Source organism: Aspergillus stella-maris (genome assembly GCF_047715825.1).
Source record: "Aspergillus stella-maris strain CBS 113639 unplaced genomic scaffold BDV14scaffold_24, whole genome shotgun sequence".
NCBI lineage: Eukaryota > Fungi > Ascomycota > Eurotiomycetes > Eurotiales > Aspergillaceae > Aspergillus > Aspergillus stella-maris.
In genome coordinates, this window is record NW_027396818.1 from 312,001 (window position 1) to 339,641 (window position 27,641).

The following is a 27,641-nucleotide window of genomic DNA, read 5'->3' on the forward strand; positions in this document are numbered from 1 at the left end:
GCATTGATACCCTGGTGCTTTTGGTCTTATGGGTGGTGTTGAGAACAATGTGTTTACAGAATATTGGTGTATATACAGTATGATACATCGAGTTCGAGTGCTTGGAGCAAAGTTTACATAATTACACCACCACCAAACCCAACAGGCCTGCGCTTGCCGCCATTCTCAGGGATGATAGCCATGACCTTGTAAAGTTTACCCATGCCACCACCGCCTTTCTCGACAAGTCGCTGCCAACCAGTCTCCAAGACCTTACGTTTCTCCTCATCTTTCTCAGTACTAAGTAGCCGCTCCATCCGCGCCGCAATGCCCATGGCCTGTAAGAAGTCTCCCTGCTCGACAGGTCCGTGAACCTCAATGCCCTCACTAGCTTCAATAGCTGCCTCTGCTAGCGACGTAAAGTCCACATCTGCGCTGACGTCGACGAGACCAGGCGAGGAGAGAGCGGGGATAGTCTTGTGGTTCCGAATGCCTCGAAGGGAATTGATTGGGATAGTTGACATGGTGCCGTAGTCCATGATGAGCGCGGCCCCTGAAGGCTGGCGCTTTGCAATTGGCGCAGATGCAGCAGTACCGCGCTTGCTCGTAGTTCGTGGAGGCTCTGATGCGCCGCCAATGCGGCGCGCAATGTCTGATGCGTAAATGCGGCTCTCCGGGCTGACTTCGATAGTCGATCCAGGCTGAGACTTAAGGGCGCGGTATCGTTCGGAGATTTCGGGGATGACGAGGGAAGAGGGAGTTGATGCTTTTGCGAGAGTCAAGTTGAATTCTGGCTCGCCCTGAATATTCTCGTCTACCGCTTTGGGGTTTAATGTGACCATTAGTTCGCGCCATTGAGGGGTGTTTGCGGGCTTCGGTGGCTTGTCGAGTTTCACTGGGCCTGTGGGAGTCATTATTTCTTGTTGCTGCGGTTGTTGGTTCTCTGGTGAGGGGGGAATCGACTCGAAAGCGTGGATGGGGAGGGCATCGAAGAACTCATGGGCGAAGATGAACGGCGTCTTGTCCTCCTCTATCGATTTAGTTAGTAAGTGTATTGTACTGGCATGATGGAGCATCTCACCATGAGGTAGCAAACGAATATCCTCCACCCAAACCACGGGCACGTCAAAGTATTTGCTCGTACTCCGGTGACCAATGTCCGTCTCCTCCGTGGCTGCATCACCGCAAAGAAGCTGTTTTTGAACCTCTCGCAATGTAGAGCTAGCTTCAACCAGGTATATCGCCTCGATGCTCGACGTGAACGGCTTGAAGTTTCGGAACGTCTAGTCACCAAAGTCAGCATCAAGACAGCCGGAGTGTAGCCACCGGCACAGATAACCCACCCGTAAGATATCATCCATCAATGTTCCCTTCCCCGGTCCAACCTCCATAAGCTGCACGCCGCTCTTCTTCCCGCCCTGCGCCATCCACTCCGCAATCGTCCATATGCCCACCAGCTCGCCAAAAACCTGCGATATCTCCGGAGACGTAACAAAGTCGCCCTTCTTGCCGAATACCTCCCCACCGCCTCCAGGTTTTGTAGTGTAGTATCCGCCCTCCGGCGAGGTGAGCACCTGGCGCATAAACGCCGCAATTGGTACCGGTCCGGTCGTTTTGATCACATTGGCAAGGGTGCGCGCAAGAGGTGTAGACCACTCTCTCGTCTCGAATGTAGGCTTTGTGGAATTCCAGCGCCGGCATCGAACATTGAGTCGTCGCCGTGTTGTCTGCCGCAGACATTGGCTGAGGATGCGCTGTGTGCTGTTGTTCATGGTCGGGATTGCGCTTTTAGCGCTGCTTATGACGTTTGGAAATTCAAGATTCGGATGAGAGATAGTTTAGCATCATAGAGATTGAGCCATAATCTCGGACAATGAATTAGGAAGTTATCGCGAGTAACCTATTAAAAAGTATGCGACGGAAATGTTGATCTCGTCCGATCTCCGACACGTGATTTGTGCTTATCGATAAGGGAAGCTTTATGGTCCTTGTCAGTATCGGAGATGCTCAGAACAGATCGCCAAGGTTGTTCTTTCGTTCGGTATTGCTGATTGTGCAAGTTTAGATGATTGAGACTAATATAGCAATACAATACTCGTACAAATCATATTATATAAGATACTTCCAGCGATCCTTCGAGCTTTACGGTGACCGTTCGCGTACCGTACTCGGAAAGTTGTGGCATTGTCTGAGTTCCCAGCAGATAGCCAGCTGTAGCGGAACAAGTTTATAGTGTTTTGAACGTTCAAGACTGTTTACACCTGTCACCCAAGGCCCAATGGTCCGCGAGGCAGATATAGAGAGCCTAACGTCGGTTGCCTCTGCCCCGTGGACCGGTTGGGGGAGCATCTACCATCATTTCGTCGCTGTAAAGCCCCGTTTCCTGAGCGCCTTGGTTTGCGGTTTTGCCCTGGTTCCGTCTACCTCTATTCCTCCGGCCATTGCCCCGGCCATTGCTCGAGGAGTCCAGAGGCTGATTGTTCTGCTCATCAAAGCCATATCGCCCATCCTGCAGTGCAGGGTCTGCTGCTTGTCGCGACCGCCGTTGCCTGTCCGCTTGTTCCCTTTGGTTGTCGAAAGAGTTTGTTGTAGGACGACTGGATGCATTGCGATTCGTCGTTGCGCCTGAGCTAAGCCGGAATGAAAGAACCCTGCCATCGGCCTTGATATGGTTAGCCGGGAACTTCCATTCGTGATGATCTACCTACCATCTGGTTGTGAAAATTGGCTACAGCCTTTTCGGCCGACGATAGCTCTGCGAAAGTGATTTCGGCCGTCACCGCAGGCTTCTGCGACGTAATCCAGCAACTAACAATCTTCCCCGAGACTGGTTCAATGGCCGATTGGATATCTGCGGCGGTGGTTCCGGGGACGAAGTTGCTACCGGTGACAACGGGAGGTGCGGAGCTGGCTCCCTTGATGTTGATTCCTCCACCAGTGCTGCGTACTGTAGCCTGGCCTTTCGCGGGGTTGAGCGCTGAGGCAAGGCGCTCTTCGTCAGGGCGACGTCGACGCGTCAACTTTGCGTTTGATGTGTTTCGACCGGCGGCGGTAGCGGAGGAGGCTCTACTATTGGGCTTGGACCCGAGGTTTGCAGATGAGGACCGCTAGACGCGACGAATAACCGAGTAAGCATATGCTCTCTGTACGATGGGGAGAATGCAGGATGCAAGCGACTACGTGCGATCGTTACCTTTGTGACACCGATCCGGCTTGCTAGACTTCCACCAGGTGTCGCATTCTGTGCCTTGCCAGCCTTGTTTGAGCCAGGCGCGCTAGCCCGTCTGTTTTTGCCCAGGATCTGGTTCGCGAGATCTTCATGTTGCTTCTTTTGGCGGCCTAGGGAGTAAAAGTCGTGTAAGCTTGAGAGGGGTTGGCGTAGAGAAATAATGCGCGCTTACTAGCTTGGATAATTTCGTCAAAGGAAACGGTCGACGTCGCAGGCATGATGGCGGCGACAATTGGGAGACTGCCGAATCAACTGCGGGAATAAATAGATCTGTGTATAAAGAATCTCTGATCTGAGAAGAACACTCAGGAGGTAGAGAGGGATTGGTGGAAGCTGGTGGCGGCAATGGAGAGGTGTAGAGGGAAGGCTGAATTGGCGTTCAGCTGTTTCTGTCCCAGAGATTCCTCTTCCGCCGTCCATGCAGCTTGTCCAACACTCCTCTGCTGTACATATCGAACTACACAATTCTCCAGCTTATATCATTTCATAGATGGAAATTTGGCTGGACAGAATGAGGTATGCGTCTTTTCAAGTCCAATCGTCTAATGTTATCATACCCATCAAATAAAATGCGCATATTAACAACTCTTGTAGGAGCTTTAAGCCCTCACAGGGAAGCTGCGATCAGCTCCCTTGCAGAGCTCCAACTGCCTCTTTTGTCTGTCCGACATTGCAGATGGAGCTCAAGTGGCTGTCAGCGCCTCCCCATTTCTCCAGCATTAAGTGAAACAGCTCTGCGCTTGCTGCTCCTCCCATGGCAAGATCCGGTAGGGACTCTATACCAGGCAGTGCTGCTTGTCACCCCGACAGAGACATTTTCAACAGAGCCTTCGCCCGGTCCAGACCTTTCAGCCTCTGAATATGGTCTCTTCCGATGAAGACCGTGGTGATCTTCCGCCTCAAATAGTGCCCTTCCCCGTCTCGGTACGTTCGACAAGACGAAGGCGAAGCAGGTAAGACTTCAGCTGTCAACCAACACTACTTTGCTCCTAACAGCCAGTCCTAGACTTTCGCGGCCCCTGTCGCCGCCGTCAACTTGCGAAGAAAGCGCCCATTATCCGGTCTTTAACCCAGAAGATCCGCGACACAATCCCGCTTTGGGACGAGTGACACTAGAACGCGCCGATACGCTCCCCCAAACAGCCCAAGCTGCTGGGTCGATACGGTGGATGCATGGTTTACCAGGAAGATCATTACGAAGAGCTCGCTCCGGACTCCAGGCGTTGAGATCTGGATTACACAGACGACCTTCTCGAAGCGCTGATGATGATCATGCCATCAATGGAATGTGGTCTTCGTCCGACTCTGCAGAGGGCTCTTCTGACCCGCGCGAGCGTTTCTTCTCTTCAACTGTATCTGAAGCCAGCACTGAAGAGGACTACGATTTTGGGACCGGTCTTTACCGCACAGGTTGCAACAGCCCTCGCCCCAAGAACAATGGCAGCAAAGATCTCAGCGCTTTGACCCATCCATTGGATTCAGTTCCCTCCCTGGGTCTACATTCCAGAGTTAATATGCCCCTCCTTTTTCCAATGGACACCATCACAAGTGCTCCCACGGACGATGGCTCACCCACTGCCGAGAACTCGCTCCTTATTGACAAATCTCCCACAATCGAAACTTGGACTGCTGCTGAAAAGTCGCCTACCATTGAGAGATCGCCTGATACAGACAGATCGACTACGATTGACGCCTTTGGTTCTGCTGGGAAATCGCTCACTGTTGAAGGCGGGTCGATTTCCACCGTCTCAAATGCGCCTAGCCCCAACGATGTACCAGTTTCTGGATTTGAAGACCAATTGAAGTTAAATTCAATCAGTCCATCTCAGTCCTCGGCAAGCAACATGGCCCATCAACCGCTTCTACCCGAACTGCCAAACCGAAACTCCTCCTTGCTTGATACTTCCTCGGCAGCGGCATATATGAGCGAGCCCGATCAGAGCCCGTCTGCAGGTACCAAGAGTCCCCTCACCCCAGTTGACGAGACAACTGTAAGTTGTCCTCGTACGCCTCCGGCGCCGTGGCAACCATCCCAGGATGAACAAGCACTATGCGGTGAGACAGAGATAGCCGTGAGGAGCGAGGAGATCCGTTCCTCTGGCATGATGCAACCGGATGATCACCAAACTGAATCTGTTGCGGAGGATACAGAACCAAAGCCAGTCGTTAAGAAGCCGTCTCTGAATGTAAGAACACTCCGGTTTATCGTGCCTCGAAACTCGTACTAACTCTCTATCCAAGCTGATCAATACTCTGCCGGAAGTCGAGCTTGGAGGCCTTGCGGGTATGGAGTACTATCTGTCAGTGAACACTGGTGGTGCTAGTGAAGAGAGCAAGACCAGCGACGAAGAGCCGAGTCCCGACAGTCTTATTGACAGCGACAGACATGCGCCCTTGAGCCCTTGGCTACCAACTGACAAGGGTGACCGCACCTCGCTGCTGTCTCTGCGGGATGAGTACTTCCTCGTCGATGGCAAATCGACTGATCTTCGACCCGACCGGGGCGACAACCCGATTAAAGGGGAACGCATTTTTGCAGGTGACGGGGGATTGCATAGCGGGCCAGGTCTTGATCGAGATCTTTCAATTCGAACGCAAGAGATCCCTGAAATCATCGGACCCGGCGGCCCAATCGGTGTCCCCAGCCCACGGTCATTCCCGAGAGAGCGAGAAGGCAGTGACTCGACCGAGGAATATCTCGTGACATATTCCTTGTTGCACCGGCATTATTTCTCATGACTTTATCTTGTTTGTTGGGTTAGGATCTATATCCAGGCGGTCGTTTCCAAAAAGTAACTTTGTTTGTTGCACAATGACATATTCTTACGGCGTTGTATTTCTAGGGCATCGATTTGATGTGGAAGCATATTGGCGAGCGTGCTTGGACACTCATTCCCAGCGAATTTCAGTTGGCATTATGTACTCTGCAGGACAGTCTGCAGGAACCTTGAGTATCATGATCGTCTCTACGCAGTCAAATGATTATATGAGTTATGAAGCTTCAGAATCTAGCACCTTCAATGAATCCATTACCCCAGGCGCAACGTAAAGCCCGCCCCCGTCTCCCCAGCATCATCACCGCCCTGCCCCCCAAACACACTTGCAAAATCCAACTTTGGCGCCTCCTGCCCCCTCTTCGGCGCCTCAGGCGTCTCCTTCCTCCTCCTCTTTTCCATCCCCGCCTTCGACGGGAAAGTCGGGAACATCTCCTTAGGTTTGGGCCTTGGATCCTCCCGGAAATAAGCATGCGCCAGACACTCCGCGGCCGTAGGCCTCGAAGCCGGGTTTAGCGCAAGTAAGGACGAAAGCAATTGCAGCCCATTATTCGTAAGGAACGGGAACTTTGAGCGCGGGAGGAGTGTACTTCCTGATCCTGCTGAAGATGAAGATGACGGTAGTTTCAGCGACTTTGCATTCGGTAGTGCCCTGAAGCCAGGCCAATTATTTGAATTCGGCGGCCCCGTGAGTTGGAATATCTTTGAGACTTGCTCGACTTCGTTTTTCCCTTGCAGGAGCGGCTCTTTGAGGAGGAGTTCGCCGAATATGCAGCCTACACTCCACATGTCGATTTCTGGACCGTAGCTCTCTGCGCCGAGAAGGAGTTCGGGGGATCTGTACCACAGCGTCACGACTAACTGCGTGAGCTTAGGCGGGGGATCTCCGAAGTACCGCGCCATTCCGAAGTCTGCGATTTTGAGCTCGCCGCGATTGTTGATGAGGAGGTTGGACGTTTTCAAGTCGCGGTGCATTATCCATTGCGTGTGGAGGAACTCGATTCCCGAGAGGAATTGGAGGAGTAGGGTCTTTGTTTCGGAGGGGAGGAACGGCTCGCGCATTTCGTCTAGTAGGGTTTTGAGGTCGTGTTCGTGGAAGTCCATTACTAGGTAGATTCTGTGAGGTGGGCAGGGCCCCGGGGTTGGTTAATGCGCTGTATCTAGTCTTTTCAGGGAGACGGGGGAAGCAAAGTTATTGGGGCTGGGTATATAGGGAGGGGAAGGGTAACAAGCATACTGGTCCATAGCATTTCCCATGACAACCTCTCTCAGGAATACAACATTCTGATGCCGCGCCTCGAGTAGCGTCTGAATCTCCCTCAAACCTGTGACGGGGAATCCATCGGGCGAGTTATCCAGTTTCAACCTCTTCAGCGCAACGACTTCGCCTGTACCTAGTTCCTTCGCGCGAGATACCCAGCCGTACGAGCCCTCTTCTATATGGTTGAGTAACTCGAAGTTATCGACATGTCGACAAGGACCCCATTCCGAGGACGGGAATTGGAGAAGTGTTGACTTTGCTGGTGCTTGTTTCGGACGGGACTCTTCTGCTTCAGAGGTATGATCATTTGATAGTCGTCGGCGTTTCGAGGGAGGCGCATCGGCATCGCCATTCTGTGCAGATTGAATTGCGGCTTGAGCTTTCGCTTTAGCTTGTGCCTCTGCGGCAGCTAGGGCAGCCTGTTCGCGTTGCTGTTTCTCGGCCTTTGCCTTCCGCTTCTCTTCCTTTTCGCGTTTGCGCTGGGCGATGATCGCGCCCGATTCGGGGTCTTCGTCGGCCCAGCGGGATTTAGAAGCCATTGTTGATGTGATGGTGTTGCGGTGGGTAGGTAGGTAGGTAGAAATTTGGAGAAGGAGAAATGATATCACGCTATCAGCTCCGTCGGAGTCTGGTCGGACTGGGGAAGCAACTGTGGCCTGAGGCTCCAGGCTTCGGTCATCGGTGATTTCAAATCACCCCGCTTGTCCCGCTATTGCGTTCTACTTATTGCGCTTCTGTCGTTTCTCTGCTGGTTTTCTTGAAGTATTTCACTCTATCTAGAGCTATATTACTGTCTACAATTAACCAATCATGATTGAGCCTTTCCAAGTATGAGGACCCTCGTGGATATGAGCCGGAGCGTCGGAACTGACATGATCACCACTATAGACCACCTTCGCGGTCCCCATGAGCTGCGATGGCTGCATCAAGGACGTCTCGCAAGCTCTGCATAAGATTCCAGGTAATGAGTTATTGCTACGCGACTATTGATAGAATACTGAAACGTCGGGCTGCTATCTAGGCATCAACAGCGTCGATGCGAGTCTCAAGGACCAACTCGTCTTCATCGAAGGTACGGCGCCACCCAGCTCGATCGTCACAGCCATTCAGAACACCGGGCGCGATGCCATTCTACGAGGGAGTGGTTCCTCAAATAGTACGTTACCTTTCCATCTACAAGGCTATGCTGTTTCAGGCCCAGGTTTCAGCTAACCTTTGGTTGGGCAATAGGCTCTGCGGTCTGTATCCTCGAAACACACTCGACGAGCGTCTCCAACAAGATCCGCGGGCTGGCGCGTATGGTACAGGTGTCGTCCCAAATGACGCTGGTCGATCTGACAATCAACGGGCTGGAGCCGGGCAAGTACTACGCGACTATCCGAGAGGCAGGAGATATCTCGAGGGGCGCCGAGTCGACCGGCGGGATCTGGGAGGCAGTTAAGGCGAAGTTGCAGGGCCGGCAGAAGGAGGGACGTGGAATCTTTGGCAGTGTAGAGGTCGATGCGAAGGGGCGAGGCAATGTCTTCCTGGACCGACCGGTGGCAATTTGGGAACTGATTGGGCGCAGTATGGTCGTGTCGAAGGGTACGGAGGGCCCGTTCCGACGCGAGGATTCCAATACTTTGGTCGGTGTGATCGCGCGAAGCGCCGGGGTCTGGGACAATGACAAAATGGTGTGTTCATGCTCGGGCAAGAATGTGTGGCAGGAGCGCCAGGAGCAGGTGGCTCAGGGTATGGTTTGATCTTCGAGGTGATATCAGATGTGCCAGTGGTTGGGGAGGAAGGGGCTTGGCCTTGCGTTAGTATTGAGTTTTGACGAAGTTGATGATACCTAGCAGACGATGCCAATGAGCACAACGCAGCGATAGAGAATGATTTTGAGCGGAAAAGTCAGACCGGGTCAGGCGATATGAAAGAGAGGAGGTGGTGATACTATTTTAGAATCGATCCTGCAAAGACCGCTTTTTCAAGTTCTTGGTTCTCGGGTCTTGGGTAGTCTGTAGGATTGTGACGGCTCACATGATCGCAAGTTCGCATGCCCAGTGGGATACAAGAAGTGACTTGGAACCTTGGAGAGACTCCAGAAAGCAGGCATTGAGCCGAAGCTAGGATTGTGGCATCATGGCATGCGTCAATCAGAGCACAGAACTGTGCCGAAGCCTATCACGGCGCATTCCAGCCTCAGCGCGATCGAGCAGAAGCGCCGTGGCGGGGCCACTACTGGGTTAGTGTCTGTTCATTTTGAAAATACTAGCCAATGAGACTGGATGTCGCTGAATATTTGACTTTAGTTTGAAGTGTCTGAAAGAAGAGCAGATTGTGGGTAAGACGGAGAATGAGATGAGCAGAGAGCACATACTGAGCATGGAAGGAGACTTCTACCACATACAAAAGAGCGGAAACGGGACGGGCCTCAACCAACAGGAATCATCTTCCTATACGATGGACCGTCTATACAGGGCTTGCTATATTAGAGCAATAATTATGATCACCAATTACACCCTCGCACAGTCATGGCAAGCCAAGGATCAACGTCCTGCACTGTGATGAATTCCCCCTGCATCTCCATCTGATTATCACCAATGATTATTGCATCTGCAGAGTCGAGACTTCTGGGCGACTGTCCCCTCCCCACGCCCTCTTCTCTTCTTCCACAGTCCTTCTTACCACTTCTCTCTGCATAGCCGCTCTTCACCTCCTCCGTTTCAGGTAACCGCTGTATTGGGTCTTTGGGTCTGCATTGGGTCAGTACTCAACACTGCCTCTGTCAACTGATGTCAACTGATGTCAATCTTCAATATATACAGATTACAACATTCAACCCCCGCCTCTTCAGTCTTCATCTTCACTCATTAAACTCTCCCACCCCAACCTGCCAATAGTCCCTGCAATCCCTGCAACCCCCTGCAAGTGGCTGGTGCGCCTTAATTTGTGGTCTAAATATATATCCGATCTATCTCGTCTCTCCACCCAACAGGATCACTAAGTCCGTTCTTGACTCCTTCGGCTCTCGCGCATGGTCCGTCCCCTCTGCATTATTGCTTGCTTGCTTGATTGATTGCTTACTGACTCCGTAGCTTCTAGCTTCTCTAGCCCATCTCTAGCCATCTCTGCCCAGCAACTGGCCTCACAACTCTCGGCCTAACGCTCCAATTTTCCTCTCCGTGCCTCTCCTCCCGACTGTCTTGGCCCGCCAGAACATCCCATCTGCCCACCCGGCCTCCCTTCCCCCATCACATCTTGGCTGCTGGTTGGCCCATTCTTATATCTGCTGCTGTGCGCTCCGGGAAAACCCACCGCTCTCACCCCTGCCAGTTGGCAAATAAATCTCTCCAGCCGGTGTCAGCCAGGTATCACGACGAGGGGGTGCAAACACTTCGTCGTTGCATACCCAATCGCCTATACTTAAGACTGTGACTGGCACTGGCAAAGCAAAAACAGAATGTCCCTCAAGCAAGTATGTCGCAAATACCTCAGCCGTGCTTGAGTCCGCCAGGGGTTAACAAAAAGTTGCAGGAAATTGAGACCTGGGTACAGGCTCTGGATCACTTCGATGCCCAGGAATACGATCTCGCTTTGCGCTCGTTTGCTGGCATTGCGGATACGTCCAAGATCCTCTTCAATTGCGGTGTAATCTACGCTACGTTAGGCGAGCATGAGAAAGCAGTATGTTTTGCCTTGTATTATTGAATGCGCAGCTGACAGTCACAGGTTGAGTGCTATCAAAGCGCCGTGAGCCTGGACCAGTACCTTGCCATTGCCTACTTTCAGGAGGGCGTATCGAATTTCCTTCTCGGCGACTTTGAAGAAGCATTGGCTAATTTCAACGACACTCTCCTTTACTTGCGCGGCAACACTTACATCGACTATGAGCAGCTTGGTCTAAAATTCCGTCTGTACTCTTGTGAGGTTCTATTCAACCGTGGACTGTGCTACATCTACCTCCAGCAAGTTGGTCCTGGTATGCAAGATCTTGAGTTCGCCGCGAAGGAGAAAGTGACGCAGGATCACGATGTCATCAACGATGCCATCCGAGAGCGCGCAGAAGTATGTTTTCCACTGTACACTTTCTGACCTAGCTAACCATTTAGGGCTACACTGTGTTCTCAATACCAGTGGGAGTCGTCTACCGGCCTAACGAGGCCAAGGTGAAGAATCTGAAGGCAAAAGATTACCTTGGAAAATCGCGCGTTGTCGCCGCCAACCGACTTAGTACTCCCGTCGACATGTCCCACAGAACCGCCGACGGCGTACCATTTGCAACATCACACCTAGTCCAGAAGAACCTCACCAGCCGAAGCCGCCAGCAATCCGAGCCACCTATGAACCGCAACCTCTTCCCTCCGACTCCCCCTCCCGACACCGACAAAGCGAGTCTTAGCTCATCCGGCAGCATGGGAGGAGGTACCCGCACACAGCCTCCCAAAGCACAACGACCGCCGAAACTTGACCTTGATCGCCCTGGAGCCCTACCCGCTGGACGGAGCACCACCGATCTCAATGCGCCAGAGAAACCACGGATAGGAACAACCCGTACAGCATCTGAGCCGCGAGGCCCATCACGACAATCTCGCGGATACCCCTCAGAAAACCAAGGATACTCCCGCTCTAGCCACAGCCACAGCCACCGCCGAGGCGCCAGTGAAGCCAGCTTCGTTCTCACAAATGGCTACCCCGAAGACCCCTACGGCTCATATGGCGAAGCGCGCGTGATGGCAATTGCAAATGGCGGCCGCCCCTTCCACCAACAAGGGTACATCGACGAAGAAGAGGAATACGGCAGTTCACCATGCGACGAGGAAGTAGCGCCAGATGCCGGGTTTGAGCTTATGGGGTCACGACAAAGGGCACGATCATGCAGTCGGGGTCCGGCACGGGGGTACTCTCGACGTCCGGAAGTGCGCAAGTTCAGGGTGAAAGTACATTCGTCCGAGGATACGCGGTACATTATTATCCCACCGGCGATTGAGTTTGGGGAGTTTGAGGCGCGGATCCGCGAGAAGTTTGGGTTCCAAATGTTGTTGAAGATCAAGATGCAAGATGAGGGGGATATGATTACGATGGTTGATCAAGAGGATTTGGACCTTTTACTTATGGCATCGCGGGAGATGGCGAGGAGGGAAGGGAGTGAGATGGGAAAGATGGAGGTATGTCAAGCATTCTTTTGAAGAAAATGTTCTCTTTGCTAACGGATTGCAGATATGGGTTGAGGAACGACGGATGATTTGATGATTTGGATAGCGTGTTATACCCTGCATATGATTTGTATATAGTAGCATTTATACCCATAATGATACCAGTGGTTCAGCATCAGTCAACATGTTTCTTTCTAACCAGTTTCTTCCTCATATCCCCCATAGCTAGTTAGTATTTATTGTAGCTGGTAGATGTACACCCCAGTAGGGCACGGGGATCACGGGATCGGCCGTCTACTTGCAAGCTCCAGCTCAGCAACTCCGATCTCCACCCGACGTCAACATTCAACATCAATCACCACCTGGCTTCTCGAGCATGCGCAAGACAATACCAAAACCAACATGACAGACCTGACGCCCAAATTCACCGAGCTCATCCAGCAGCACAACAAATCCGCACCGCTATACAGCCGACCCCTCACTACAAAGACCGCCGATGAGTTCCTCAAGGAAGCATACCGGATTGTACGCCGCAACCCCTCCCTTAGCAATTGCTTTTGCTTTCGCAATCCAAAAGAACAAACACTAACGATACTTGAGAAATAGAACACACACATCTCCTCCCTCCTAACACACCTGCACAAAATCCGCCCGTCATTCCTCTCCATCTCAAACTCCGGCAACTCCAGATCCACCTCGAAACACCGCTCCTCCCCCTCTACAATCAAAACCGCAGAGAAAGATACCCTCTTTTCCCCGACGGAATTAGACAACATTACATCCTCCACTTCGTCGCTATTACATACCCTCTCAACCTCAATCTCGAACCTCTCTTCCGCCGAGTCGCTAAGGCAGGAAACGCACTCGACGCTTCTCGATAAGAAATACGGCCGGAGACGCTCGCGGGGCGCGAATTTACTGTTTCAGTGGGCGGCTGGATCATCGGCTCTGTCACCAGAGGATAATGGCGCAACCGACGAGGGGAAGAAACCGGAACAAATCAATGATGAACAGGTCGAGAAGTTAACGCAGACTGTTCGCGAAAGCATCCTCTGGTTCCTGAGACGACGATTAGAAGTAAGCATCGAGATGCAGCGCGACATGGTCGAGAAGAGGATCGAGCGCGCGAAAGAGCGCGAGAAGAGTGTTTTGTACAAGAATGCCACGTCCTCTGCTCCAGCATCCGCTACGAGCCCCAATATCTCAGCGCCCTCGAATTACCCCGATGCGGCACTGGAGACGGCAACGGCTGGTATAAAGGGCAATACGCTCTCCGCCTCGGAAGTCGCGTCCATCGAAGCCGAGCTCTCCCCGCAACAACTCCAGCTCTTTGCGGAGGAGAACGACTCCATGGTGCGGTATTACGAGGATACATTGGGCAAAGTACAGTACGTGGCAGACCCTCCCAACCTAATAACCTTCTTTCCCAAAACCCAGTAAGCTAACGCTGATACGTTTGTCGCGAAAAGGAACGCCGAAAAATCCCTCCTCGAAATCTCCTCCCTTCAACAAACCCTCGTGTCGCATCTCTCCACGCAGGACGAGTACATCTCCATGATGGTCTCCGACGCAAGTAACACAGAGAGCAACATCGGAAGAGGAAACAAGGAATTGAGACGCGCGAGTGAGAGAAAGAGTGTGGCGCAGATGGTATTCTGGGGGACTGTGGGGCTTTGTACTTATCTTGTTGTTTGGGATTTGGTTTTTTAGGTTGGGGATGTGGAAGGGTTGTCTTTGGGGTAGGGGAGACGTATGTATATGTGGATATATGGTTGGGTATAGAAGGCATTATGAATCACGGCGTGCATTGTATTGTACAGTCTCGTATACCCTCGTACGGAGCGGAACACTCTCAATATCAAACTCGATGACAACAGCCTATTCCCAGACATCCAGTTTCAGCTACAACAAACTCTTTACCTGAGCCCGCCATGTCACCGCCAAGAAAAGATCTTTCATTTTCGTTCGAAATGGATTAAAGTGTATCTTCTCATTGGAGCAAGCACCTTTTGGAACAGAAGTATGGAACGGAACCCGAAGTGTCAATTGACCAAAGCCGGCCTTGAAGCCTGGTATCTATTTTGCTGTAATGGTAGTTTGTGTTTCGAGCAAGTATTTGAGTAGAGGGGGATATTTGGAGAAAACAAGAGATAGCCGAGCCACTGCAGTTCAGATGCAGTATGGTATGATATGGTATGAGACACGACGGAGTGTAAAGAGGGAAGAGTGAAACAGGAATGACATGAAATGGTATGGTATGACCCGAACTGTTTGGAGCCCAAAGCAAACGACATAATTGCAAAGAGGTAGATTTTAGAGAGTGGGAAGAGGAGATCACGATGTCTCTCGCACAACACTATCCACCGCTTCAGCGAAGTAATCGAGGTTATTTGTGTTGAGGCCTGCCATTGAGATGCGACCGTTCTTCGTCTACACAAACAAACACAGTCAGCACCAGTTCCTACAAAATCTCTTACATCGAAAGGAGTAAAGGAATGGGAAACTCACCATATAAACATGCCACTTATCCCTCAAAACCTTAACCTGCGCCTCACTCAACCCCGTAAAGCTAAACATGCCAATCTGGTCGGTGATATGCACCCATGACCCGGGCGTACCCTTACTCTCAAGTCGTTGTCTCAGCCCGGTTCTCATCTCTGCAATGCGCCCAGACATAGTGCGCAGATCGTCCTCCCACTGAGCGAACAATTCAGAGTCGTTCAAGACTTTACTTGCGATTCTGGCGCCATAGGCAGGCGGGTTCGATATCTCGGAGCGCTGCAGGATAGCGAGTTGAGATGCGACGTGGGCATTTGACTGGGATGCTTCAGGGCCGGGTGCGGAGACGAAATGGAAAGCACCCGTTCGTTCGCCGTAGAGACCAAAGTTCTTAGCGAAGGACTGCGCAATGCACAACTCGAAGCCTTGCTCAACGAAGTACCGAATCGCCCAGGCGTCTCGTGAAAGATCACCAGATGCGAAACCCTGATAGGCACAGTCGAAGAACGGGAAGTGTGCCCGTTCGCGCATGATAACAGCAACTTCCTTCCATTGTTCCTGTGTCAGATCGACTCCCGTGGGGTTATGCGCGCAAGCATGCAAAAGGATAATCGAGCCCTTTGGCGCCTCGGACAGCGCACCCTTCAACCCAGCAAATTCAAGTCCTTTTGTCTTCGCGTCGAAATAAGGGTAATTCTGCAATTGGAAGCCGACATTCGTGAAGATCTGGTGGTGGTTCGCCCAGGTGGGGCTGGAGAGGTAGAGGTTCGGTTTCGGACTCGAGGGGTGGAATTTGGCGAGGAAGAGCGCGCCTAGATGCACGGCGCCTGTGCCGGAGATGGTTTGGAATGTGGCGACGCGCGAGTCGGCGATTGCGGGGGAGTCAGCGCCGATTATGAGTTTCTGGGCGGCGGTCGTGTAGTCTGCTAGGCCTTTGATGGGGAGGTATTCGTGGTTTAGGTTTGGGTCGTTGCGGATGAGGTCATCTGCCTGTTGTCATGGAAGAACACTAATTAGCTAGGCTGATGGTGTACACTAGGTGGGCTGGCTGCCAGTAATGTGAGGGGCGTTTGCAATCGAGATAGCAAGGTGGGAACAGATAAGCAAGGAGCTTGCCGCTGCTTGCAACAAAGAATCAAGCAAGACAAACCTTCTTGACAACAGGCAGCACCCACGGCTTCGCATTATCATCGCGATAAGCACCAATGACCAGATCGACCTTCTTGTCGGATGGATCCTGGCGATAAGCCTGGGCGAGGCCAAAGAGCGGGTCCTCAGGCGCAGAGGGGACGACCGAAGTCGAGAAGACGGGCGACGTAGTTGAACCCATGATGTGCGAGGCGAGGGAAGAAAGACGGGATTTAGCAGTGGAAACGAAAGAAGAGGAGGATGAAGAGTCAGGAGTGGACATGGTGAAGGTTTTAATGGAACAGCGTCAGAGTCACACCACTCAGAGCAGAAGGCTGTACGTAAAGCTCGTTGCTGCTTGCGTTCACCGGCAAGTTCGAGCTATTCTTGGAGATTATCTGGGACTGACAGGACAATGAGGGGAATTCGAAATCCGACAGGTTCCAGTCAGAAGATTTAAATGCATTAAATGCCTCATCTGCCTTTCGATATTGTGATTGTGAAGCTCATGAGCCCGAGGCTACCGAGGTGTCCGATGACGACATCACATGCATCTTTTCTAGCTGCATACTTACCAGTTATCTTAGTATATCTACAAGAAGATACTTGTATACAGAGTACATGCATGAAGCTATTGAATACATGATAGTCAGGAGTCAGACAGCCTGTGCGGGGAAAACGTCCATCCAAAAAAGCAAATGCAAAAGCAAATGCAAAAGCAAATTCCCCGATCCTCCCTTCCCCCCATCCCAGCCCTCTTCTCCCCATGTCTCCCCATTTCTTCTTCCAGTTCCAGTCCAATCCCCAAACCCCTGATCTGCCACGAGCCAACCATCTCTCCCGCAAAGTCATCGCCTTATTGAGCCGAGTCCAGCCGTTGCACTTGCACCTGCAGCCGTTTCAGGCTTCAGCCCTGGCTCTGGCTGCCTCTCACACTCTCCATCCAGTGTCCAGTATCCACTCCACACTCCACAGCAACACCGTCTCGAGACGAGGACGAGAATTACCCGGCCCCCGGACATTTTCCGACTTTGTTGCCCTCATAGGCCTTTTCGCTCTTTAGACCTTATCCGATGCCCTGGACTAACCGTGAGCGATTTGCCGTGCCCGTACCGTACGTCATTCATCGGCGTAGTCTCCGGTGCGGCCTCGTCGACTCGTAGCCTCACGGTAGCCTCGCAGTTCTACCCGGGTTCCTGGCTTGGCCCTGTCGGTTTGGTCGGTTGGAGTCGGTTAATACCATTTACATTAGGTACCTTATCCATAGTGTCTTGCTGGTGCTTGTGAGCAATGCTACCTCACTCTGTCGTCTAGTTGTGTATGGCTTTTGCGCAGTGGCCGTGGGGTAAACGATGACCCCGTAGAAGGAGTCGAGACTCATATCTCACATAATCCGAATTCCACAATGGAAAAAAAGATAGAATGACGAGCTCGATCGGTACCCCTCACCCCGTCCCCCCAAGGCCAGGGTTATTTTCTCCTCATCTGTCCAAATCAGGATGTCCAGTCCAATTCAGGTCTGTCCCGGGCATCCTCGCGCAAACGCAATCGCAGTCCCGCCCGAGTCTCGACTTTCCCCATGGGGTCCACTGGTGGGGATTTCCCCTCACAGGTGACCGGCCCTTGATCCGGTTCTGATTTTCTATCTATGTTGGGAATGTTACTTGGGCAGTACCTAGAAAGAGTATAAATAGAGTCGAGTCCATCTTGAATAAGGATTGAAAAAGATGTATGTATATCACGTATATCTACAGAAGTTCCATTCATAAATACTGTGCGGTAGGTGAGAGTAAAGTAAACATATACAAAGAAACCCCATATCATATATCCATCCATCCATAAATCCAAATCATACGAAAAAAAAAAAAAAAAAAAAAAAAAAAAAAAAAAAAAAAACTAAGAGACAACCGAATCAAGCAAGTGTCTTTTCACATCGCCGCCCAGCCTCTAAACGCCTGTATGAATCCCAGCCAAATCACCTCAATGAGAAAAACAAGTCAAGTCGTGTCGTAAGTAAAAGAAGGGTATGACTTGAAATGCAGGCCGGCCATGCATCCCAAAACGAAAAACAAACCCCAAAAAATCGAGCCGGGACGAGCCGAATGAAGCCAAATCAAATCGCAGTCGTAAATACGTCCCGATAAGGGGTAAGGATGGACATGAAAGTAAATGTAAGAGCGAAATCGCGGCTCTATGATGAAGATGAAGACGCAGCAGGAGCAGCACTATTTGAAGCGGCGGCATCCTCCCCATGCGCCCGCGTGCGAATCCTGAATTTCTCGCGGAATCGCGCTGTCAGGCGATTCCTTCGTCCACGGTCTTCATCGCCGTTCTCTGACTCGCGCGCTTCTTCACGGACACTCCGTAGCGCAGCGAGGCGTTCCTCAACGCTGGCGTCGCGCATGCGTCGCGCGTTGAGCGTGCTGGTTAGGTAGTTGCTTAAGCGGCGGTGGCGGTGGGTGGGTTCTTCGTTTTGTTGATTGGTGGCCGCGTTGTTGATTTCGTCTTGATTCTGGGTTTGAGCGTCAGGGTTGTTGGGGTCGGTATTTTCGGTGTCGTTTTCGGGGTTGGAGGGGTTGAGGTCGATTCGGCTAGTTTTCGTTAGTCTAGTGTCAAGAGGTGACGGATGGGGACGTGAAGTAAGGGGTACGGAAACATACCAAAGAGGACAGGTTCCTGACACATTCACCAACCACGGATCGATACACTCGGGATGGAATTGATGGTTGCATGGAAGGACACGCAGGTCCTGGCCCTTGACAAAGTCGTCTGTGCAAATAGGGCAGGAGAAGTTGGGCTGTTCTGTTGGCGTCTCGGTATCGCTCGTGCCGGTCTTTTGTTCTTTGTTCGTTTTCTCGGTAGTAGGCGTGGTGACGTTCGCATTCCGCGTCTCGGTCTCGTTTGCCTCTGGCGCTGGTGGTGTTGTGCCTCCAGCCATCAACTGACGGTTGCCAGTTTGACCCTCTTGCAATTGGGTATTCGAGTTGTTTCCTTCCGAGTCCAGCGACATCTCGACGTCTCCCTTGTCGGCTTCAAGCTTGTTGGTGCCGTCGTTGGTGTCGCCGAATTTCACGATCGGGATCGTTTCCAGCATAGCTCGTGCTATCCCCCTCGCTCTACTTTGTCGCGGTCGCCCTGGTCTTTGGCGAGGGCCATATCGTTCTGGGTGGCGGTGGGCGCGGATCGCACCTGTGATGATGATGGAGAGGAAGAGTGCGGTGATGATACCTGTTATACTATACAGGATGATCATAGCTAAGACGAGTTAGCAATGGTGGCAGCGTACAGAGATCCAGAACATACCAGTGTTAGGGCTATCCGTGCTGCCTCCCCCATCGCTATCCCCAATAGTACCTGTCGGAGCGAATGACGCCATCTCTGGTACAATGTATGACGAACCGTTGGTGTTTCCTTGGAGCTGTTCTTCAATATGTCTCGCAGTACCAGCATTCAGTAAAGTAAAAAGATACTCGTAGCCGACCGGGTCATCCGTATAGTTGCAATGACTAGCAGAAGTGCTGTACAGAATAACAGCCTTTGCCTGGTTCGATTCCAAGACGTCGTTTACAGTATAACTGGCGTCCAAGTTTCCTGTATAAACGGCGGGGTCGCAGGATATGAATGCTATATCACTGTCTGACAGATCCCGCGAGTTTCCAGGTCCCACCTGCACAAGTGTCCCGGACTGGTTGAATCCCTGACCGACGACAATCAGCTTCAATCATAATCAAGTCTTGATTTGGTACAGTTCACACAGCCCCCGTAAGCAGGATACGACGAAGGATCCTGATACGCTGCGTATCAGGTATGTGCACATGGCCGTGGCACGGTGGTGGCACCAGGAATGTTTAAACTATTTTATTTTCACTTACCCTAAGCTGACTATTGTCCAAGCTGACAAGCGACCGGGTCAACGGGGCGAGGCTAAGAGTCCGACGAAGGTCCACCTGCGTACCTCCCAGAGTGAAGCGGCTGCCGTGGGTGAGATCCTCAGTCGAATTAGAGGGCAGGACGGACGAATGCACGACCGAGGCGAAAAGCGGGAGCAGGAACAGCAGGTGAAAGAAGGAGAGGGAAAGAAGAGAAGAAGAGAGGGAGGAAGAGGGGAGAAGAGAGAGAAAAGGGAAGCCGAACCCCATATGGGATGAATGGATGAGCCAGCCGGATTCACAGGGAGATTTTCCCCACGGGTTAGGTGAGAAGAATGACGAGGATGGAGCGAGGCTTACGGAGACGTCGTCGGAGGGTATGGGGAATGGCGGAAGATCATTAGGTCACGGATCTCTCTTGCACAACAAGTGGGACGGAAAAAGCAATGGAAAATTGGGAAAAGGCGACAGGAAGCTGATCACCCAGGCTTTCCAAGGAGCTGCCCAGTGAATGCCCAGAACTGGCGCTGATATCACCCCGAATAGGATGGTCGATCACTGATCTCTGGCTCCCAATCCAGTTTCACCGATCTCTTGACAGTTGACACAAAGCTGCAGCGTATTCGTACTGAAGATTGGGGCGCAGCGGGAGAAGTAAGACCGAGAAAAAGAATGAGTGGATGAAACGGCAGGACGATGATGGAGATTGGAGAGATGGAGAGGAGGGGTTGGACAATCTGGATCGAGATTGCCGGGGGATCCGGTGGTCAGAAATAATAATAATGATGATGAATATATTCAAATCAGTCAATCGGCGATAAGCAGACTACGACTATTAAGTTACTATCTACCACAATCTTGTCAGATCAAAAGAATTCAGAGTTCAGGGCCGGAAACGTGTTGCAGGCGACACGGCATGGCTGGCATGGTTGGTTCCAGCAGTTCTAACTTTGTAGCTATGTTTCTGGTCTGAAACTGGTCTCAGTGGCAAGCCATGTTTGAGCATACGGAGAAATGCCGAGGGTCAGAATTCAGTCGGATTCAACCGCCAATATGAATCGCGTCAGCTGCTTGCAGACGGCAAACCTCCCTGGATTGATTGAATGCAATTGAATTGATTGTGGATTGTGGCCGATGGAGGGCCGAATGCGGGGATCGACTGCCAACTGGCACCCTCTTTGTCTGTCTCCAACTCCGCCGAAAACGGTCGCCAGCTCGTCGTCCCACCACCAGTCAGCTACCAACAGGTCGTAACGGCATCATGAAATATAAAGGAAGAATACCAGGCCCTCCTGTCCTATCATTAGATACTGACTCTCCGTCATCTGTGACACTTTTATCTCGGTCGGCAACGGCCGCGGCTGTTCAAGTGCTCGACTGTTGGATGTGACGTGGGGGTGTGTAAGCACCACCGCCCCCAGGATTACGCCCAGGCCTGCCGCCGGTCTAGACTAGGTGCCTTGTTGCCTTGTACCCTTTCAGCCGGTGTCTGTCACGTGAGCTTAATCGACATTCGTACCCCGGTTGCCGTCATTCCATGCGATTGCAAGCACGAGGACATCCTATATCTACTAGTTTTGTCGATCGGATAGGTTCATCACTACTTTCATATGATCCTCCAACAGTCCGCTAGATCCTGAGCTGTTATCTCAGTCGTCACTCCGCATGAGATCAGCGAACCCTCTCCGGGATCGGACATGTGCTTATCAGGTTGGAGGTCAGTTGGAGGTCAGTTATCGCAGCAGGGCTGACCTTCCTGACTCAAGATTCAAGGACCACCGTCTGACGGATGTCCGGTTGATATGCAAGTCAGGGTACCAAAGTCAGGGCTGCAGAGCAAAGCTTTTGTAGTCGCAATATCGGCCTTGACTTGGAGGGAATCCAGGGATGCTGATGCAATACCAGGTGTCTTCCTGCACCCTGTGGTAAGCTACGATATAATATCGCTCTCCCCATTTTGCTCAACCTTCAATGGTCCTGATGGACAACCAACGCTCAAGTCTCCAAATAATGATGCCATCGTCCCGGTTCTTGAATGCGGAGGAACAAGGCGGGGTTAGTTCCTCTCTTGGGAAGTTGATTCAGACCTCATGGATCGCCCGTAGATCATCCTGTCTTGTCGTCTCGCAGGCATCGTCCGGTGTCTGGTGTCCGTGCTGCGGCTGCTGTCATGTCCGCTGTCTAGGGGTGGCGGAAATAGTGCCCCGGAGTACAAGAGATACTCCGTTGCGCATTTCTGGTCCGCTTTAAAATATCAAATGACCCCAGTTTGAATCTGCTCCCTCTTGAAATTCTTCAAACACGTCAAACAGGAGGAGTGAATGCAGGCTCACGGAGCGTATTAGCCGAGTCGTGCGCGCGTTCAGGACACGGGCCGGTTGAACTTCTGCATTCAAGCGACCAGTGACCTTGGTTCCTGCAATTTGAGCACAGCGGTCCAGGAAGTTTGTGTTTGCGGTATCGATTCGACTCTAATAGGCCAGCCTCCATGTAATAGAATAGAGTTCAGGCTGAGACAGTATGGGCAAGGGTGCATTTGACTCGTCCGGGTGCCGCCGTGGGTGAACAGCTCGCAGCTTGTAACTCGCGTACTAAGCTGGGCTTGCAATTTTGCGAATAGCAGGCCCTCATTGAGTTTGCAGCTAGCCTTTCCTCCAAAGACCTCGTCATTGAGATACGGACTGTCTCAATTTTCAGGCGTTGAGAGGTTGAGGATAACCTGGAGGAAGCAAAGAGCGCAAAGCCAAGAAGCCAACGCAACCCTTAACCAAATAGTGCATTGAGGCGTAATGGATTTATCGTACCTGTCCGATTTGACTACTGTTTCAGCCTGTTGTGCCTTCTGGATCGGCAGAAAGCGCGCTGACAAGAGATCCAGGGGTAGACTCCAATGGAAGGATGGAGAGCTAGAAGGGTCCAATCTGTCGTGCTGCGTTGTATGAACGTGTCGTGTAACCTTTCAATTCGTGGTGAGATGCGCTTTCCTCCACACGCTGCGATCAATATTTGCAATAATGTTGTCTAGGCTCAGTTAAGCAGCCAGGGCAAATAGTCCGTGCATTTGTAGGCTCAGACAGGATGAAGCAGCAGCTGGCGGCTCTGTCGCAGAATGCCGGTGGAGACCGACCTTATTTTAATGGTCGATAGGGTTCGAGCCTAGGCAGTAGTTCTGTCGCGACTATTTTATTATAGTCAGGGACGAATTTCGTTGTTTGTTTGGAGTTGAGGTCTAGCTTCGATGGCCCCAGCTTTGGGGGAGATTCCCCATCGGTTGCGTTTGACAGCGGGGCGGCCGGAGGGTCCAGACCGTCAATGGCCAGCGCCTGGTCTGTGTGTTGGAAGCCACTTTAAGCCAACGTTGACTGAAGGGCAGTGGCGACAATTGCTCTGGTGATACGTCCAGTCCAGGTGAGCAAGATAGCAGAGGCTTCTATCAACAATTGACAGTGGTCAAAGTTTGGTAGTAAGTCCGTTCCTGTTTCTGCTCGGTTGCGAGTGGTCAAGTGGTTCAACCACGCAACCACGACCACCACCCAACGCAAGCAACTGGCCGGGATATGGCATCCTCAGGCTCCAGCTCCGGCTCCATCCACTTTCCAGCCTCCAGCGGAGGAAAGAAGAAAAGAAGTGGGGAGCAAAAGGAAGAAAAGCAACCACGCCAGTCAGACGCTTATCACTTCCAAGCTGGACAGGCACGACTCAGGGCTCTGAGACATGGTGGGAATGTTGTCCAGCGTGGCAGATGACCTGGTTGAAGAAAACAGTTTTGAAGTTCATAATCATATGCTATAGTGTAAAGATAGAGAGTGTTGAGAGCAGACTAGATCAGCCATGAGAGAGGCAAAAGTAACGAGCAGAAAAGGGAAAATGGGAGGAGCAGCTGACTGGCTGAGAGTGGCTCCAAGGCTGGCCCATCCCCGCCGGGCCTCAACTGGTAAAGGCCGAGACCTTTGGCGACTCTCACTTATTGGTCTGTGTCCATGACTGCTGTCTGTGAATTGGGCAGAAGCATCGCCAGAAAGATGCGCACTTCTGGCATGATTGGCAGCTGGTGAATCAACATAGACAAAACGCAGACAGCAGACTATGCGAGGAAGCAGAATGAATTAATCAGACATGCACTTCATGATGCCAAATCCCTCCAAATAGTGCACCCGCAGAATGAATAGGCGGCAAATGGCCATATCAAGCATTATTATAGTCAAAAGACCTTTAAACTAAGCTCCAGACTCTCGCCGCTGGTGCGACTTGTTCGTACTTTTCCCCGTCAGGCTTTTCCCACTGCAACCCTTCTTTCTCCCTTCCCACTTCTCTTCCTTCCCTTCAGCCCCAGCCGTTCCGTGGGCCTAATTACCGGTCTTTGTCTTGTTTCACTTTTTTTTTTGTTCTCTTATCCCATCCCTCCCCTCAGACGTTGGCTTTCCCTGTCCCGCTCGTTGTTTCTGGAGGCATCCAACAAGAACAAAGAGCCCCGAGCGGGCCTCCCGCGGAATCTCAAAGAAAGAACCATAATGCACTCCATCTTCAACATCAGATAACCATCCTAGTCTTGCTGTCCTGAAAAAGGGTTTTCCCTAACCACTCGGTGTCGCCTTGCTGATGCTGAGTGGCTCGGTTCCTTTTTCACATTCTTCCCTCTGGCATGATTGTATCGGCTTAGTCAACGAGTGTGCCCTCGTCCTGCATATGTCTACACCATGACCCCTCTCATCACCAACCCAACTGCGGAGGACGACCAGTTCCCCGTGGTCTACTGGAAGAAGAGGTTCGATGTGCGCCATCCGTCACCGTAAGTGCAAATGTGCTTCTTTGGTCCCTACCAGCCTAATATCTTCTCGCTGCTAGCCCGCTCCAGCCGGAAGCAGCGTACGGAGTATAAGCGACCTACTTAGCTAAAGCTAACGGTTTAGACACCCTTATATTGCCACTCTTGATATAGAGTACAATGAGCTTGCAAAGGCCTGGAGACGACTGCAAGAGCTACTCCCTCTGTCGGACCAGGTACCCTTCGAGGAACGCCCACAGACGGCCCAAGATGTTCAGACTCTACTCCGCGACATCCAAGCTGACTGGACGTCCAGTCAGCAGCAACGGCTGTATAGTCATTCGGCCGCGCTCTGCGACGTCTTCTCGGTCACAGTTGATGCGCATACGAAGTTGTTGACGGTCCTGTCGGGTCATCAATTCTACTCTTCTCTTTTCTATGGAACTCTACAATCCATCATCAAAGTGAGATAATTCAAACCTGTCTGATATCTATCCTCTAACTAAACTTTCTTTTGGCAGGCGTCTTCAGGGTATCCGAGGGTCATGAACGGTGTGATGAAAGCCCTGACCAAAGTGAATCAGTCGATCTATCTGGATCCGGAGCAGAGCCAGCAACGACACCTCACGAACGAATCGATCCCGTCGATCGCTCACTTTTATTCTCATGTCTTCTTCTTCCTAGGTGAATTGATGGATTGGTATGCTCGGCGATTCAAGTGCCGACTACTACAGAGCCACCACGAAAATGTATATCTCGACTTTCGTAACCTCGTCTCGACGGTACGAAATACCACAAGAGACTTCATGCACGATTCCGTCGGTATTGACGACCAGAATGAGAGCGACGGTGAACAGTCAGATGCGCTCATGCGAAATGCCGACCTGTACCTGTGGGAACGCGCTCGGCTCAGTCAGATAGGTCGTCGGAATATCGACAGACGATTTGCGGCACAGAATGCCTTGACTCGACTATTGATCTGGGAGATTCAACGCAGCGCGGAAGAGCGATCGCATCTGAGAGAGCAGAGGGGACACCTTCTTTTGCGAATGTCCAACGCAGCAAGCCAGCAGTTACAGCCAGATGGCGGCGAACGAGACAGCTGCGTAGTCTGTCTAACGACGGCCCCTGGGCAAGATCTACGTGAGTTCGACCTCTCTCTCTCTCACCCATCTAACTGCCCACAGCTGACAATAACACTTTCAAGTGATCCCCGCCACGCCTTCAGAAAAGCACAGGCACAAATACTCCCGAGTCGAACTGCAAGCAGCTTCAGCGCACCTTCAAGAACACTTCAACCACGCCGACCAACTCCCAATTCATGACGCAGGCACGAACATTACTGTGGAGGGGAATGTCGTGGAAATACTCAATCAATGGGCAACAGACACATACTCTCAGGTTCTAGCCATCGGGAGCTCTTCAAATACCACCGGCGACTCCTACTTCCCCAGCAGCGCCGGTCAAATATCCTCCTGTTACGCCAGTCTTGCAGCAGAAACCAACGCCCCCATCATCACATTCTTCTGTTCTCCACGTCCAGCACCAAAAGACGGAATGACCGAGTTCCAACAAGGCCTCATCGCCCTCGTATACAGTCTCATCCGCCAACTCCTCGAATACCTCCCTCCCGTCCTCAACGGCTCCGCCACGCACACCGTCAAAGCCGAAAACTTCACACTCCTCGATGGGACGCTCACGTCGTGGAAGGAGATTCTTTCGCTGATTGATACCCTTCTATACTACGCCCCGCCGCTGCTAATGTGCATCGTCGACGGACTAGACCGATTGTCAGACCCTTCAACAGACGAGTACATCCGATCGCTCGTGCGGATCTTCGTCAGCCATACGCGCAACCCCGATGATTCCTCGCCGGGCCGTCAAAGCGTCCTCAAGATTCTGTTCACCGTCGAGGGCGAACTAGAAGCCCTCTTCCAGACACTGGCCGAGAATCCACTCACCCTAACCGAATCGAACGCAATTGAGCGCAGCGCGCCGCCTACACCATTGATATCGGACGTCGAGGGCGACGTCTCTGTTGAAATTGCCGTTGATGCATAGTGTTATATGCTTTTTTTCGCCTCTCATACCCTCTTATTCCGTTCCATTCCATTCCTTATACCCCTCGCGTTTCCCAAAACTCAACCTCCTCGACCCTACTTTTCTTCCATCGCCCATTCCACCCGTTTTCCATCGCCAAACATCGCATGTTTTATTCCGTTTAGGTTCGGATCGGTACAGTGAGCTTAGCCTAGCTTATCTAGCGTACAAGTTACATAGAAAGAACTCCTGTTGGCGCTGGTGGCTTGCAATGAATGAATAATGCTGTTGATGCCGATATGCATATAATCTGCTCCTACTTCCTACCTCCATTGACTATCTACTTACATTAGTGACTTCTAAGATCCGGAATGAGCGACCAAGCTTGAGTTTTAGGTTGCTTCTGCCTACCTAAAATAGGTGGTAGATACTTCATTATACCTAACCGTAGGGATGAAGGTGCGACGAGGACCCGACATACTCTGTTTGAGGAAGGAGCGTCTCTCACCCGACCTTGGTCACTCCTTCCCTGGCTGTGACATCCGGCATAGGACTTGTAGTTGCATGGAAGGCGCGTTGGAGACCCAACCGTCTTAGCCCAGCACGCTGGAGCCCGAGGCACAGCGCACCTTCCTAATTACGCAAGGTAGGTATGCTGTAGCAGGGCAATGATAATTCTCGTTATTCCGCATACTAGATAAATAAGGCAGTAATGAGTTTCTTCGTGAAATCTTAGTGTGGTGTCGTATGCGGACACATGGATAGGCTGTTTTTGTTGGGCAGAGGGGATGTTATATATTTTTGCGATAGGCTATATGCTCCTTCAATGCGGATGCCAATGCCAATGATGCTTCGTTGAATACAGCAGCCATAATAAACGAATCCAGCGTGGTCGGCGGCCCTTTAATCACTTTCTTGTGCCCTTGTTATACAGGCAATCGCAATCATAACCACCCTGAACA

General features: G+C 51.7%; 10 protein-coding genes across 10 annotated transcripts; 5 read left to right on the forward strand and 5 right to left on the reverse strand.

Annotated features, from left to right (window-relative positions):
• Positions 1–28: 28 nt before the first annotated feature.
• BDV14DRAFT_54481 (class I SAM-dependent methyltransferase) lies at positions 29–1,875 on the reverse strand. The gene is made up of 3 exons (XM_073776999.1): positions 1,323–1,875; positions 1,061–1,262; positions 29–1,009 (listed from the first exon to the last, which is right to left on the reverse strand). The coding sequence occupies exons 1-3, from the start codon at positions 1,749–1,751 to the stop codon at positions 114–116; spliced, it is 1,527 nt and encodes a 508-aa protein (XP_073628647.1). The 5' UTR covers positions 1,752–1,875; the 3' UTR covers positions 29–113.
• An 88-nt stretch (positions 1,876–1,963) lies between these two features.
• BDV14DRAFT_172533 (RNA recognition motif domain-containing protein) lies at positions 1,964–3,564 on the reverse strand. Its single transcript, XM_073768599.1, has 4 exons — positions 3,381–3,564; positions 3,173–3,318; positions 2,688–3,086; positions 1,964–2,641 (listed from the first exon to the last, which is right to left on the reverse strand). Exons 1-4 carry the CDS (start codon positions 3,424–3,426, stop codon positions 2,285–2,287), a joined length of 948 nt encoding a protein of 315 aa, XP_073628648.1. The 5' UTR covers positions 3,427–3,564; the 3' UTR covers positions 1,964–2,284.
• A 324-nt stretch (positions 3,565–3,888) lies between these two features.
• On the forward strand, positions 3,889–6,092 carry BDV14DRAFT_54494 (uncharacterized protein). The gene is made up of 3 exons (XM_073777000.1): positions 3,889–4,161; positions 4,215–5,394; positions 5,450–6,092. The coding sequence occupies exons 1-3, from the start codon at positions 4,070–4,072 to the stop codon at positions 5,945–5,947; spliced, it is 1,770 nt and encodes a 589-aa protein (XP_073628649.1). The 5' UTR covers positions 3,889–4,069; the 3' UTR covers positions 5,948–6,092.
• Positions 6,093–6,237: 145 nt separating this feature from the next.
• BDV14DRAFT_199782 (kinase-like domain-containing protein) lies at positions 6,238–7,782 on the reverse strand (the record flags this gene model as incomplete). The annotated part of the gene is made up of 2 exons (XM_073773354.1): positions 6,238–7,099; positions 7,220–7,782. The coding sequence occupies 2 exons, from the start codon at positions 7,780–7,782 to the stop codon at positions 6,238–6,240; spliced, it is 1,425 nt and encodes a 474-aa protein (XP_073628650.1).
• A 156-nt stretch (positions 7,783–7,938) lies between these two features.
• Positions 7,939–9,177, forward strand: BDV14DRAFT_54534 (copper chaperone CCS1). Its single transcript, XM_073777001.1, has 4 exons — positions 7,939–8,071; positions 8,132–8,204; positions 8,265–8,399; positions 8,474–9,177. The coding sequence occupies exons 1-4, from the start codon at positions 8,054–8,056 to the stop codon at positions 8,983–8,985; spliced, it is 738 nt and encodes a 245-aa protein (XP_073628651.1). The 5' UTR covers positions 7,939–8,053; the 3' UTR covers positions 8,986–9,177.
• A 1,037-nt stretch (positions 9,178–10,214) lies between these two features.
• On the forward strand, positions 10,215–12,593 carry BDV14DRAFT_54602 (putative PB1 domain protein). Its single transcript, XM_073777002.1, has 5 exons — positions 10,215–10,262; positions 10,328–10,909; positions 10,955–11,290; positions 11,335–12,390; positions 12,443–12,593. Exons 2-5 carry the CDS (start codon positions 10,703–10,705, stop codon positions 12,470–12,472), a joined length of 1,629 nt encoding a protein of 542 aa, XP_073628652.1. The 5' UTR covers positions 10,215–10,262; positions 10,328–10,702; the 3' UTR covers positions 12,473–12,593.
• Positions 12,594–12,699: 106 nt separating this feature from the next.
• On the forward strand, positions 12,700–14,115 carry BDV14DRAFT_172567 (putative SNARE protein (Ufe1)). The gene is made up of 3 exons (XM_073768600.1): positions 12,700–12,903; positions 12,985–13,766; positions 13,848–14,115. Exons 1-3 carry the CDS (start codon positions 12,781–12,783, stop codon positions 14,086–14,088), a joined length of 1,146 nt encoding a protein of 381 aa, XP_073628653.1. The 5' UTR covers positions 12,700–12,780; the 3' UTR covers positions 14,089–14,115.
• Positions 14,116–16,636, reverse strand: BDV14DRAFT_172572 (aspartate aminotransferase). Its single transcript, XM_073768601.1, has 3 exons — positions 16,028–16,636; positions 14,887–15,867; positions 14,116–14,808 (listed from the first exon to the last, which is right to left on the reverse strand). Exons 1-3 carry the CDS (start codon positions 16,286–16,288, stop codon positions 14,713–14,715), a joined length of 1,338 nt encoding a protein of 445 aa, XP_073628654.1. The 5' UTR covers positions 16,289–16,636; the 3' UTR covers positions 14,116–14,712.
• Positions 16,637–17,901: 1,265 nt separating this feature from the next.
• On the reverse strand, positions 17,902–20,649 carry BDV14DRAFT_172575 (uncharacterized protein). Its single transcript, XM_073768602.1, has 4 exons — positions 19,878–20,649; positions 19,309–19,702; positions 18,666–19,260; positions 17,902–18,596 (listed from the first exon to the last, which is right to left on the reverse strand). The coding sequence occupies exons 1-4, from the start codon at positions 20,142–20,144 to the stop codon at positions 18,197–18,199; spliced, it is 1,656 nt and encodes a 551-aa protein (XP_073628655.1). The 5' UTR covers positions 20,145–20,649; the 3' UTR covers positions 17,902–18,196.
• A 3,362-nt stretch (positions 20,650–24,011) lies between these two features.
• BDV14DRAFT_172577 (uncharacterized protein) lies at positions 24,012–27,049 on the forward strand. The gene is made up of 4 exons (XM_073768603.1): positions 24,012–24,663; positions 24,785–25,103; positions 25,161–25,782; positions 25,847–27,049. Exons 1-4 carry the CDS (start codon positions 24,572–24,574, stop codon positions 26,698–26,700), a joined length of 1,887 nt encoding a protein of 628 aa, XP_073628656.1. The 5' UTR covers positions 24,012–24,571; the 3' UTR covers positions 26,701–27,049.
• Positions 27,050–27,641: the final 592 nt, after the last annotated feature.